We start from the raw sequence: 14,732 nt of genomic DNA on the forward strand, positions 1-14,732 counted from the left end.
AATGCCCAAAAAAATTTGATTTAGGGCTTTCTTGTATGATGTATAATTGTTGAAATTAATTGTCCCATGTGAATGTATGTTGAATTGTGTGCGTTTTGATAACAAATGCATGTATTTTGGTTGAGAATTGAGCATGTTATGTTGTACCCATGAGATTTGTACGAGACTTTCAATGGTGGTTCAACCATTGTTGACCTTTATTTTATATAATAAATTTTATTGTCTAGATTATATAATCTATAATAAGTTGAATGATATCATCTATAAGTTGGATGATATCCATCATAAGTTGGATGATATCATCCATTATCTAGATGATATCATGTATTATTTTCATTATATCCTCAAAATAATAGATGATCCATTGCCTAGATGATATCATTTATAGATTGGATTATTTATATCCTCTATTGGTTATATGATATCATTTGTAGGTTGGATGATGTATTCTATTAGTTTGTTGGATGATACCCTCTATTGGTTATATGATATTATCTATTGTATTTTGGATAATTCTCTATTGATTCTATTATAAGAAGTATATGATATCATCTCGTCTATAGATGATATCATTTGTTTGTTCAATGATATCATATGTTTGTTTAATGATATCCTCTATTGGTTCTATGATATATTGATATACTCTATTGGTTATATGATATTTACAAATTGAGATTGTTGTTTTAAGGCTTGACTCACCAAACTATTGATGAGGCTTCAATACCTTCTCTTGGTTCATATACATCACAAGTTTATGAACACAAATACTATGGTCAACATTTGTCCATAAGGTTTGTAGAATTTTTTTATTTTTAATTAAACTAAGTGTTAAGTTAGGAATTAAATAGTGAAAAGTTCATCCATAATATAACTTATATATAAAGCTAAACTTTTAGTCGGATCACGAGACAGCGACACTTGGCATTCCAACCTTTCGCCATGTGTAGCGCCACATTAAATAGATTTAAATAGGCTTCATAAATTTTTTTTTTAAAAAAAGTTAGTTTAGAATTCTATTTGGATAGAATTTTAGGTTTTTTTTTTTTTTTTTTTTGAAACTAGGATAAAATTGTTAGTTTGGAGTTTTATTTTCGATAAAATACCAATATTTCTGAGGTACAAATTGAATTATAATTTTTTAAAAAAAAATTATTAGATTATAATTCTAAGAAATTATCAAATAAATTTATATTTATATCATAATTATTTTGGGAGCATTGAAAGAAGTTCAAAAAGTACAACATTCATTTATAATATATCGTAATCGATTTAAATACAAAACTTCACAATCTAATATAATTTTATTACTTTATGTAGAACTACCAATCGGGTTGAATCACGAGTCATTTTGGGTCGAGTCACTTCAGGCTACAAATCAAAAAATGTTCATACTAGCACAAAGTTTTAGGTTCGGGTCAACTGAACTAGCTTAGAAAATTTTTTTGACTTGTTTTATTTCTGGTTAATTTTTAAAACTTTCTAATATTTCAAACTTATTTTGCTATTTTTTTAAAAATTTAAATCAAGCATTTTTACCAATGTTATTATTAGTCATTATGCCTATTGCATAATTTAAAATCGTCACAAAATCACATCAATTCCTATTAATTTTGTATCAATGATAAATTTTAAAACTTGGTATATAGATAAGAAGTTTATGTCATAGAATTATTAACAACCCGAACGTCGTACAGGGCACCAAACTAGAAAAGGTCCCTATTTAAATCCCCATATGAAGGATAAAAGTCAAACTCCCGAAAAAAAAATGTCAAACAAAACGATTTAAGTGTCAATAAAAAGTCATACGACATTAGATATTTAAAGCGGATTAAATGAGATGTTTCTTAAAAAAAAAAAAAAAAAAAAAAGAAAAGAAAAAAGGTATAGGTCGTTGTTGGCTCCCCACAAGCATCTTATGATATTTTATGATCGATTTATGTTTACGTATCCAACTAATTCATAAATAAAATCATTAAAGCCATTACTAAAAATCAATAAAGACTTTCAGATACGCCAACAAAATTTAAAGTATAGTAACAAAAGACAATGAGGGTTGGATCTTGGATGGACAAGCAACATTGCGGATGGACAAGCAACATTGAGAGTTCCTTGAGATGTTGGGGAAGAGCAGTCTTTTAGACCATAAGCTACATACAGAGGTACGCTGTAACCAGGGTTGCGAGAGGGACTGATATATTATCATCAATTTGCTCTGTTGTTGGAAGCGATTCAACAACTGTTGCAACGAAAGAAACTACTGCAACCCTTTGGGCTGTGAGATTCCAATCAAACTGGAAGTAACCCAGAACTGAAAAGTAGTAAAGCATCCTGAGGCATCAACAACAGATAGCTATGCATCAAATCACTGGGGTCAAATACAAACTCACTCTAGCACATTAATTTGAATCGCCAAGAAAGAAAGAGCAATTTTACCCCATAGATATCAAGAAACCAAAGGTAAACATTGAAATACTACCGGCCCAACTCTTTTTCTGGTTATAAGGTAACTTCACATAACCGAATTTTCTTCCCATGATATCAGCAATTCCTGTGGCTCCCATAGTTAATAGAGAAACTTTTGCAGGGAATAAAAAAAGAAGCTGGAAGGTAAACTAAGTCAAACAAAGTATCAGCTTATTTGTAAGGAAATTTAAGGACTATACCATCACCACCAGACATCATTGCCAATAACAACAGGCCAACTGGAGAATCACGCCAGAAGAAAATGGAAGATAAAGCTAGAATCAGAACATAGTATAATGGACCTTGTAGTAATTCCCTGCAATTTCGAGAAATAGCAAAATGTCACAGACACGCAATAGAGTCATCAAAAAAAATTTCTAAAGGATTTGAGAAACTTACTTGGGTTTGCCTTCTCGAGTAACAGATTTGATGAGGCCTTCATCTGTTGCAAGTGAGAGTCCATTGACCACAAGTCTCAAACCATTTATAAATGGAGCAAGAGACGCAAAATACCGAGCTTCTGGTGAGGCGCTATTCTAGATTCACATTGATGAGTTTAAAGTTTTTTTTTAAATAAAAGAAAAAAGAAACCTCAATTTTCTAGATAAAGATGAAGAAGAAGTACCTGAAAAGAGGCCAGGCAGCCACAAAAAGCAACCCAGAAATTATATGGACAAGCTTTCTGCTCAAATTCTGCTCCATAGACAAGGAACTAAATTAAGAATCAATTGCCTTTGTGTTTTTTCCAATTAAAATTAGCAAATAAATGTACCACCTACTCATTGTATGCACAGGACAAGTTCGCCATCAAATACCTAACTAAAGACCCTAGGCAGGTGCAAGAGGCATGCTTCCCACAAACAAAACACAATTAAAGCTCAGCTTTAGGTTAAAGGACTTACAAGGCAACACACAAGACTTCCAATTAATTGCACGTTAATAGATAATTTTGGCCATACCATGTTCCAGAAAGACATGAATACCAACAGCCAAAGGGATGTCAAAGCTATTAAGTTAACACATTGATAACTTCAAGCTTGTTTGCAGTTTACATCAACAAATTGACCAAATTATCATCAATCTTGTCTTGTGGGGCTATGAGAATGACAGACACAAAGGGAGAAAGATGAAATAATAGAGGCCAGGGTGAGATGGAATTGAATACCTTGTAATTCTAGAGGAAAATTAGTGGCACTTAAATCATCTGAACCATATAATAAGTCTATAACACATCCATGATCTACATTGACAAGTATCTTTGATATAGGTACTAGAAATTAAGAACCATCAATGTTTCTTGGACCTACAGAATTTCGCCTCTCCTACACAGTTTCTGGAGTAGGAATCTTGAGACGAACAACAAAATAAAGGTATCAATAGAATAGGGTTTTGAATAACCTGTAGTGAGACTATAGTTAATAAGACACAAATGTTGTTATTTTTGTAAACGTCGGTTATTATCACATTCATCCAAGACACATAAGTTTGCTGTTTTATTTTCCCCATATCTTTCGAAATCCATCAAGCTGCAAAACCATCCTAAATTAAGAAAGAACTAACCACTTATTCCTGGAGTATCCACAATCACATAGTTATTAAGAAAATTTTCACTTTAGCTAATGGCTAGCCTGCAAATCTTGTAAAATTGTAATAGCCGCAGTGCCTTACACTATGCACAAGGGCAAAGAACCAAAATGGTTTTATCAGAACATTTTCCTTTAATGGAACTTCTGAAAAGTAAAAAAATCTAATATACTAGTATCTTTGAAAGGACTGCAATACTGCAAGAACAATCAATGGAACTTTACCTTTTAGTAAATCGATATTCCAAAAGATTTTAACAAAAAGTTTCAGCATGAATTTATAAGGATGCTTGTCAAGGAAATTTTCTCCAATACATTACAATTATGCCAACATACACATTCTTTGGACGCCTTATATTTGAAGAAGGCGTGCCTATTGTAGGCTAGGAAGTCATAGTTGTATGATCACAGATTCACAGGCAGTTGTTTCCATTAGACCCTTGATCCAAATGTAATATTATTACCCAAAGATAACCTAACATTAATGAAAAAACTATACAAATTCCTTTTTTTTTTTCTTGTATGTAACCAAAGCAAAATGGAAAACTACTACTACTATGTAAAATTTATCACTTCTCAAGATCTTTGCTCTGCTCATTAATCAACCAAAGAGAATCACATAATTAACACCCACTAAATATAAAATCATAATTATTTATAAAAAAAAAAAAAAAGTTCCTAAGTTTGAATGTTCTGCACGTCTCTGATTTCTGAGCCAAAATAACATACAACCCTCATTACAGAAGAATCCAAGCCAAAACCCCAATTTAAAATTGTAAATTGAAGAGCAATTAACTTAAAATTAAGATTAAAAAAAAAACTTCTAAATAAACCTGAGAGATGATTTTGCGGTGAGTGAGATTATCAAAGACAGAAACAAGAGAGTAACCACCAGTGATTAAAAAAACAGTTGCGCCAACATCCTGGAAAAGCGCAGCATCAGAAGAGAGTAACGCGCGCCTGGAAACTACTGTGGATGCTGCTGAATTATGCTTGAGTATAGTTTTAGAGAAGGGGTAATGATGACGATGGAAATGGAAGAATGTGAGGTTAAAGTAGGAAGGACACGGTTGAGCCGTGCCGAAAGACCGTGAACAATGGTAGAGGGTGTTTAATTTCAGATGTATCGCCATTGTTGCGCCTGGAGGCTGGAGTAGTAATGGAGGTCTTTGCTGTTCTTCCCAATAATTGAATTGCGTCTTAGGTTTGATTAATTACGTAGCAACTAGCCTTTTGGCCCGTTCGATGCACGGGTTCATATGGTTATTTCATATGTAGGTATGTTTTTCGGTAGTTAAACTTTTGATATGAAATACGAAATTATTGTCTCATTGCTAAAACTTAAAAGGAAAAAAAGAATGAGGGTAGAAATGGGGAAAAAGATAAAGGAATTTAGTTACATATATATACATGAATATTATAGGATATTAAGGTATTTCAGGTTTAATAAGTTCAAATAAGTTTAGTTAAGTTCAAATAAGTTGATATAAGGGTTAATAAGTTCAGATAAGTTCAGGGTTAATAAGTTCTAAATTAACGTTCTCCTCACCTTATTTCCACTTACTTCCTCCGTTTTTTTAAAATTGCACCACTTACCTTTTAAGAAAGTTTCACATTTATTGCACCATATCCATTTTAGGAAAAGAAATTTATGTGTTCACACTATAAATACCTAATATACCCTTGCTTTTCAACCCTTACTTTTATTTTGTGCATACAATCACATGGGCAACTAGGTATTTTTACCTTTCTCTCTCATCCTTTTTTCCACTACCAAAAAATTTGTGTCAAACTCTTATGGTGCAATAATAAAAGAACGAAAGAATTATTATATTTATATAGAGTTATTACTAATTGTAGACACCCATTTGTGTCTCCCCAAAACCAAACCCAGTGATGAATACCTTTCGCGTCGAATCATAATCGAATAAAGTGAAAGTGTGGAAAGTTTAGTGTTGCAGATAGTTTTAGTTTCTTTTCTCTTCTCTCTGTTTTTGAAAACTTATTTTAAGAAAACAGTCAATCCAGTTTGGTGGTCCATGATATGGGTCCAATAATAGTGTAGTTGGATGGGGCTTGACAAGAGCTTTCCAACGATATATTATAAGCCCAATTCCGATGAATATTGAGGAAGTTATGGCCAATTTACTAAACTGGACCCGTTTTGAGCCTTATATGCGGCCCAATGATCTAGGGGAGGGCCTAATATGATTTATCATTCCTAATGCAATTAGGAATGGTTTTAGTCTTCTAAATTCTTCTAGAAGGTTCTTTTCATTCCTAATTCAATTAGCATTGATAAATTGACTTTTGTTGACTTTTCAGAGTTTTAATTTAAATCAAAGAGCATTTTTGAGGAAAATATACGTTTTTATCCTCCTGTACGGTAATTTTTATCTGATTTTAGAAAAAACGCGTGAACTTCTGAAATCAGCGCCAAACGCCAGCTGTAGCGCCTGGCGCCTAGCGCCAACAGCTAGCGTTGGCGCTGGTTCGGTTTTCTGTGCGCCAATGCTCTGTTTTAATAATTTTATCTTTTTGGCTGATTTTCTCTATAAATAACGTCGTAAAAACTCTGTTTTCATTGACCTACAACCAGTTTTCATTCGCAATCATCAATTCTCACATTCTCTTCTAATCCATCTCTTTCTCTCTTTTTCTAAACTTGCTTTTCAAATACAAAATTCCGCATTCATTAGATCTAGATACACCTAGCCATATTCGAAGTTGCCTTCGCCCTAGACGTGAAAGGTTTAATTTCTGAGAGCTTGGTCCCAAATCTCTCTTTCAATCATTTAATTTAATTGTTTGTTTATTATTTTCCTTGAAGTTACTAACGTGTTTATTTTGTTATTAGAAAGAGGTACGAGGCATCAAAGTAAGTACTTTAATGGTTTTTATTGATGTTATGATATAGAGTTCATGCTGAGATTGTTATTTTGATTCCTAGTATCATGTCTAGGGTAATTTTAATATTAAGTATGATCGTTATGATGCCTTTTATGTTCTTCCTAATATTTATGTTAGCATCATGTTAGGGCTAAAAATTTGATTTTTATTGTTTAGTGACATGCTAGGGTTTGTTATTAATCTTGTTAGTATCATGCCTAGGATCTTGCTATTATTATGCTTTAACATGATTTATGATTATTTTTATAATTGTTTTGATCATGATTATAATTTTATTATTGCTATATTTATTATTATTATGATTAACATGATTATTATTATGATTAATATGATTGTTATTATGATGATTATTATGATTAATATGATTGTCATTATTATTTTGATTATTGTTATGATGATTGTTATTATCATGATATTTATTATGATTATTATGTTGCTTGATGATTTTATGGTTATTGCTTGATCACGCCTTTTATGCATGTTTAAAGGGAATTGGTACTTGTAATCACGCTTAATAAGATAATTAATAATCTTGTTTAGGGTTAATTATGATTATAATTCAAGTGATCACCAATAATAGTTTATTTGTGCATTATACTCAACCAACATAGATTAAACAGATTTAGGGTTAATCCTATTGATTGCATGTTAGTCAAAAAGCGCACATGAATACGATCAGAATAAAGTAGAGGCCTATTGTAGGGAATAATTTCAAGCCTTTAAAATCCCACTAGCTTGAACCCCACTGTGATCATACACTAAAGTACGGTGGCGTCCAAAAGGGAAGAAGATAGAGCAAAAGAGTCGCCAACAAATTTTTAAGGAACTTGTAAACCGTTCACGAGGTGAAGGTTACACCCCTTAACGATCCAAGAGATCGTCAACTCCATAAGGTCATGAACCAAATAAGGGTTCGGGGATGATGGTACAAATCCAACCTAAAAGAGATCGAACCTGCCCTAATAATAGGCCTCTACTTTATTCTGATCGTATTCATGTGCGCTTTCTGACTAACATGCAATCAATAGGATTAACCCTAAACCTGTTTAATCTATGTTGGTTGAATTTGATGCACAAATAAACTATTATTGGCGATCACTTGAATTATAATCACAATTAACCTAACAAGATTATTAAATATCTTATTAAGCGTGATTGCAAATACAAATTCGCTTTAACCTGCATAAAAAGGTGATCAAGCAATAACAACAATAATATACATCAAGCAACATAATAAATAATCAACAATCAATCATAATCATAATCATAATAAATATAAATATTAGGAAGAACATAGGAAGCATCGTACTTTTAATCATACTTGATATTAAAGATACCCTAGACATGATACTAGGAATCAAAATAACAAACTAAGCATGATATCTACATCATAAATCAATTAAACCATTAAAGTACTTACTTGGATGCCTCGTACCTCTTTCTAATTACAAAATACACGCGTTAGTAATTTCAAGGAAAATAATAAAACAAAACAATTAAATTAAATAATTGAAAGAGAGATTTGGGACCAAACCCTTAGAAATTAAAACCTTTCACGTCTAGTGCGAAGGCAACTTCGAATATGGCTAAGTGTTTCTAGATCTTGCGAATGCGGAATTTTGTATTAAAAAGCAATATTAAAGGAAGAATAAATGAAAAGAATATTGAAAGAGATGAAGATGAATGAAAAGAATTAATGATTTGTTAATAAAAAGAGTTGATTAATGGTCAATGAATATTGATCATGGGTAATTGAAAAAGTGATTGTTGATGAATGATGATTGTAGATGATCTAAGAATAAGGAGAATTCGTCAATGAAAACGGAGTTTTGATACGATATTTATAGAGAAAAACAGCCAAAAAAAAGATAATTTATCAGAACAGAGTCTGAAGACCACAGAACCACCTTGGCCCCAGCCCTGGCTCGTTGGCGCCAGGACCAGTGGCTAGCGCAAGACGCCAATGGCTGGCGTCTGGCGCCAATCCTGATTCCAGGCGCCAAGACCTGGGGTTGGACGCCAAACCGGCTTTTAACGCGTTTTCGAAAGTCTGATAAAATTCTCGTACTGGAAGATAAAATAATATAATTTCAGTCGAAAATGCTATTTGATCTTGATTAAAACTCTAAAGAATCCTAATTGAATTAAGAATGATAAGACCTTCTAGAATGTTCTAGAAGACCAAAACCATTCCTAATTACAGTAGGAATGATAAATCATATTAGGCCCTCCCCTAGATCATTGGGCCGTACTTAAAACTCAAACCGGGCCCAGTTTAGTAAATTTGCCATAAATTCCTCAATATTCATCGGAATTGGGCTTATAATATATCGTTGGAAAGGTCTTTGCAAGCCCCATCCAACTACACCACTATTGGACCCATACCATGGACCAACCAAAATGTATTGGCTGTTTTCTTAAAATAAAGTTTTCAAAAACAGAGAGAAGAGAAAAGAAAAGAAAAGAAATAAAACTTTCCGGAACACTAGACCTTTCCACACTTTCGTTTCATTCGATTATGATTCGACGTGAAAGGAACTCATCACAGGGTTTGGTTTTGGGGATACACAAATGGGTGTCTACACCTATTATTAAGGCAGGTTCAATCTCGGTTGGATTTGTACCTTCATCCCTGAACCCTTATTTGGTTCAAGACCTTATGGAGTTGACGATCTCTTGGATCGTTAAGGGATGTAACCTTCACCTCGTGAACGGTTTACAAGTTCCCTAAAAACTTGTTGGCGACTCTTTTGCTCTATCTTCTTCCCTTTTGGATGCCACCGTACTTTAGTGTATGATCACAGTGGGGTTCAAGCTAGGGGTTTTAACGCTTGAAATTTATTCCCCACAGTTTTTGGCGAATCCACTAGGGACGATTTCTATTTTAATTCCTAAAATTTATTTTGGCAATGATTTAGAATGAGTGGATGAGACTCGAAACGTTCTAAGTATTTCATGTGCGTAATTTTGATTAACATTTTTGTCATATGCATAAAAAAGATCTCATTGGAAAGACCATCCGTAATGAGTTAAAAACATAGGATTTTACACGTAGGAAATTTGAGAAATATCTTTCACAACTAGGACCGAAATAACACTGCGCGAAACTGGAAAATTTTATCGAGCACAGAAAGCTGCTGAAGCATGTGGGAATTAGCGCCAGGGGGCAGAGCATTGGCGCCAGACTTTTAACTGTAGCGCTAGACGTCAGCATTGGCGCCAGGCGCTACAGCTAAAAACTGGCGCCAGTCTCTATTTGCTGGCGCCAACTTCCCCCAATATCGAGCCAGAAATATGCGTTCTAATTTCGACCAGTTTTTCGTATTGTTTGCTCGATCCTACTTCTTGATTGAATTTTTTCTCATTTTTCTGAAACCCATATGTGTTCTACATATGGAAATGACCCTATGGGAATTCATGCTCCATCTACCTTATTGAACGCTCTGTGCAACAAAGGGTACATCCGAGAATGTAGAATTCACCAAATCATGGAAGCGAGTTTTTATAAAACCCGCGGTGTCCCATCCAGTCGCGCCAACCCTTCACGGTTAGGCTTCTGCACGGTGCATCCGGACAATTAACCATGGACCCTCTATTGACTAAACCATATCCCGAACTTTAGAGAACTAGAGCCATGGTTAGGTTGAAAACTCATTGCATCATATTGTGCCTACTTGACTGATTGTGCATTATTTGTTGTGCATGTCTATGTTTCTCTTAACTGTTTGTTTGACTTGTGTTGAGATTAAATAAATTAATGACTAAAGAACTTTGCCTAATTAATTAATTAATTAACTCAAGTCAATAAAGTCTAATATTCTAATCAGAATTGACCTAGTACGACTTTAGGCATACCCCTGTTGATTAATAACACCGAAAACAGTCCCAGATCGAAGCTCCAGTATTGGCGCCAAAGTCTGGACTGTAGCGCCACTCTATGGAGTGTGGCGCCTGGCGACAACTCTGTCGTCTTGCGCTACACTACACAGTGCGACGCCAGTCCTGTCGTTTTGCCGACAGTTCGGATTATTGGTCGAGTCATCACCTAGTGTCTAATTAACCAGTTTGCTAATTAATTCGGTTAATTTTCGCTGTCAATAACACCTTGTCGAGTCATTAATTGAGTCTAGTCACATAGTCTAGCCTCATGGTCATGACACGAGTCTTAACATATCACCTACACTCACTAGTCTTGGCACACACTTTGAGTATACGTCACCATGACCATGTCTTAGGTCCATGCATGAGTCAGTCTTTTTTGTCATTTGAGTTGGGGGGTACATTCTATTCCTAATTCTTCATATCCCTCCATCTACATCATCTTCCTTCACATTCTATTCCAACCATTCTTCACTTCCTCCATCCATTGCATGTTGAATAAAGTTTGAGTCAAACAATTAACAATAAATATCCCCAAATTCCTTTTCCACAGTACTTGGTCGAGGAGAGAAGGGCGATTAATCAAGGACAATCTCTTTATTCAAATCTTAATTTTTGATAAACCGATTCGTCAAAAGAGGAAGGCCAAAAAGATAATGGCAAGTCAAGAAGAAGTGAATGAGTTAGGAACCAATTGGTTACCGTGACTAAGACACTAAAGCTCCTCACACTTAAGATTGATGATCCCGTGAAGCAACAAAAAATGAACCTCATGCAAGAAAGTTTGAGAAAGCTTTCTAGTGACTATAAATTTCAGGGCTTTAGTTCATAAGGGGTCCCGCTGGACAAGGAACTTCTTCCGCATAAGTTCAACGCCACTGACATCCCTAAATTCAAGGCAACAGATAACCCTTACTTCCATCTAAGAGCTTTCGAAACTATAATGAGCATTAAGGGTATCGATAAGAAGGTTTTCCCCTCTCTATTCCCACTATCTCTCGAAACCGTTTGCCAACAATGGTTCTTCTCCCTTGACAAAGAGAAAACCTCCACCTGGGAGTCTATAGCAAACGCTTTCATTGATAGGTACAAGTGCAATATTCAAGACGAAACAGACTGTAGACAACTCGAGATGTTAAAACAAAAAGAAAACGAAGGGTTCACGTCTTTCTTCAATAAATGGAGGGAAACTTCCGCTAATATGGTCAAGGTTCCTACCGAAAAAGAATCTGTGAGGATGTTTATCAAGAATCTCCAAGGGAAGTATTCAAAGCACTTAAAATACCAACACAACTTGAATACTTTCAAGGCTGTGTATAATATAGGCATTGACATTGAAGATGACCTTCTGAAAGATAATAGTGCGAGAGGAAAAAGGAACGACCATCCTTCTTCTTCCTCTTCCATTAATGAGGTACATGCCACAAATGCCTCTAAACCACGAATCCAAAGATCAAAAAGGGTGTTCACTCCACTTGGTATGAGTTATGAAACAGCCTTCGAGAAGTTAACAGCACGAAGGACTAGTCATGCCCATAGGGCCTATCAAAGATCCTGTTCCAGAAGCCAGGCCACCTAAGTGGGACCCTAATAAGCACTGCAAATATCACCAAGGAAAGGGTCACGACACTGAGGAGTGTTGGAAACTCAAAGAAGCTATTCAAGATCTGATCGATAGCAATGAAACTTCCGAGATTCTAGCCATCGAAGATGACCAAGCACCCATCGATCCATCACTTCTTATCACACCTGTAGGAGAGCCCATGATCGAGACAGCTTATATGACCTCTCTCGATGAGGTGGCCATGATTGGGGAGGATGAAAGTCTTTTCTTAGATAATACCAGGGAAGACCCATCAAGTCTAAAAGAGGACGTTCGGAAACTGCAAGATGTCATTTCCATGCTCTTGAATGTGGTAGAAGGATTAGCAAATCGGGTGATGGCCATCGAACAAAATTCTCGCCAAGGGTTTAATGAAGAACTCAATGCTCCTAAGCCACAGAAAAAACGGACCGTTGAAGAATACATACCAATAGGAATGACTCACAATGAAGCTTTTTATTGTCTTCACGATCAAGGTCAAGACCCTCCACCTGAAAAACGTTTTTCCAATTGGGATCCAAATTCCTATTGTCGATACCATAGAGGTCGCGGTCACACTATCGAAAAATGTCTCGCCCTCAAGGATCGGGTTCAAGACTTCATTGATTCAAATCTCCTTCATGTTCCTCCGCGCGACAAGAAGGCCAAGATTAGTAACAACAGTAACAGTGGCTGTAAAGGGAAGAAGAACGACTCCTTCTTCTTCCGGAAACAACTACTCTAGTAATAGTGTTGGTACTTTCGACCTTAGTGAGATCCTAGCCATGGGTAATCGAAAGCAATTGAGAAAGGATTTCACCCCTATTGGAATTAGCTACGATAATACTTTCGATCAACTCCATGCCAAAGGACTCATTACTCCTATTGGACCTATTCAAGATCCCCCATTTGAGAAGAGATTGCCTAGTTGGAACCTAAACGAACACTGCAAGTACCATCAAGGCAGGGGTCATGCTACTGAGAGTCGTTGGAAGCTAAAGGAGGCTACCCAACATTTGATTGATAATAACAAGCTTCCCATGCCTCCAGTTAACAAGAAGAGCGAGTGATGATAAAGCGAACAACACAAGACAAGAGGCGAGCTTCAACGACAAGATTTTGTGACCTCTTTTTTCTATTTCTTTTTTATTTACCCTTTCCCCAATAAGTCTAGCATAGACACGTTTTTATTCTCCATAGATTTATTTTGTAGGATCATTATATATTTTCCTTTAATAAAATGAGCATTTATTTCCTTATATATGATCATTTCATCTCATTACATTATAAAAAACAAAATCCGTGTCGAATTAAGCACAAGGTATACAATGATTTAAGGCCCTTTTTAGCCACATCTGTTTAGGGTAATTTTACACTGCCACGTGGTCCAATCAGAGGATGACACGTGTCAGCCCTAGGATGGCCCAAAGTGGACCTATCCCTGCTTGACACGTGTCACTCCAAAAACTAGGGGGAAATGGCGGCCTTCAGGCCCAAATCCCGAGAAAGCCGTAATGCGGCGCAACGCACCAATGATTAGGGTTCAGTGACCTAATCAGGGGCACAAATCCCGAGGACCCTATAAATAGGGAGATTCCCCTCTTTTACAGGGCACATTTTACTATTTATTAAAAATTGTCCCTTTGATAGAGACATCTGAGCTTGGAATCCTAGCATATACCCAACTAAATTTCCGCACCTTTTTCTCTCCCTTCAAGTTACTAACTTGTTCGTTGGAGGCGGAGCACCACCCAACCGGTGTCTCTGTTTGTTTTGCAGGTACATGTCGCACCGGACCAGCCTTTGTGTTGTAACTCTCCTGAGGGACAAAAACACCCAAAACATTTGGCGCCATCTGTGGAAAGAGTACCTCAAAGATGGTTGGAGAGTCTGTACCTCTTCCTGATCCTACAACCGGTTATACAACCGGAAAGTCAAGAAAACCCTTAACCGGTGTCTCAGCCGGGAGGTTTTGGAATCCCTCAGTTGTTCAATCGGCCTCCGCCTGAGGTCGTCACTGAGGATGAAGCTGATGACGAAGATGATGATGACGTGGAGACCTATACAACCAAGGATGGGACCTTCATGTCCAAGTACAAGCGTTCCAAAGATCAATTGGAGCGCAACACTAACCAGGCGAGCCCAAGCAGGCGGCCACTGGAAGGCCAGAAGGGGAAACCCAGAAGGCCAAAGGTCAAGCCCCAGTCACTCGGGATGAGCTCATGAAATTCATGAACTCTTTCAAGGGTGAGATCAAGGCCATGATCAACAAAAACAAGGCAGGCTCTAGCAAGAGCCCGCCGGCTAAAAAGACT

General features: G+C 36.1%; 1 protein-coding gene across 1 annotated transcript; it reads right to left on the reverse strand.

Moving 5' to 3' along the window:
- Positions 1 to 1,787: 1,787 nt before the first annotated feature.
- Positions 1,788 to 5,256, reverse strand: LOC110704547 (phytol kinase 1, chloroplastic-like). The gene is made up of 6 exons (XM_021882384.1): positions 4,880 to 5,256; positions 3,089 to 3,156; positions 2,863 to 2,994; positions 2,664 to 2,779; positions 2,434 to 2,548; positions 1,788 to 2,328 (listed from the first exon to the last, which is right to left on the reverse strand). Exons 1-6 carry the CDS (start codon positions 5,177 to 5,179, stop codon positions 2,148 to 2,150), a joined length of 912 nt encoding a protein of 303 aa, XP_021738076.1. The 5' UTR covers positions 5,180 to 5,256; the 3' UTR covers positions 1,788 to 2,147.
- Between the last annotated feature and the right edge of the window lie 9,476 nt (positions 5,257 to 14,732).

This window comes from Chenopodium quinoa, unplaced genomic scaffold, assembly GCF_001683475.1.
Source record: "Chenopodium quinoa cultivar QQ74 unplaced genomic scaffold, ASM168347v1, whole genome shotgun sequence".
NCBI lineage: Eukaryota > Viridiplantae > Streptophyta > Magnoliopsida > Caryophyllales > Amaranthaceae > Chenopodium > Chenopodium quinoa.

Bases quoted from the DNA above. Each gene is read 5' to 3' on its own strand.
- LOC110704547 (XM_021882384.1), bottom strand. From the start codon at position 5,179: ATGGCGATACATCTGAAATTAAACACCCTCTACCATTGTTCACGGTCT. The intron at 2,780-2,862 runs GTAAGTTTCTCA...TCGAAATTGCAG, and splicing joins ACTCGAGAAGGCAAACCCAA to GGAATTACTACAAGGTCCAT. The intron at 2,549-2,663 runs GTATAGTCCTTA...TGGGAGCCACAG, and splicing joins AATGATGTCTGGTGGTGATG to GAATTGCTGATATCATGGGA.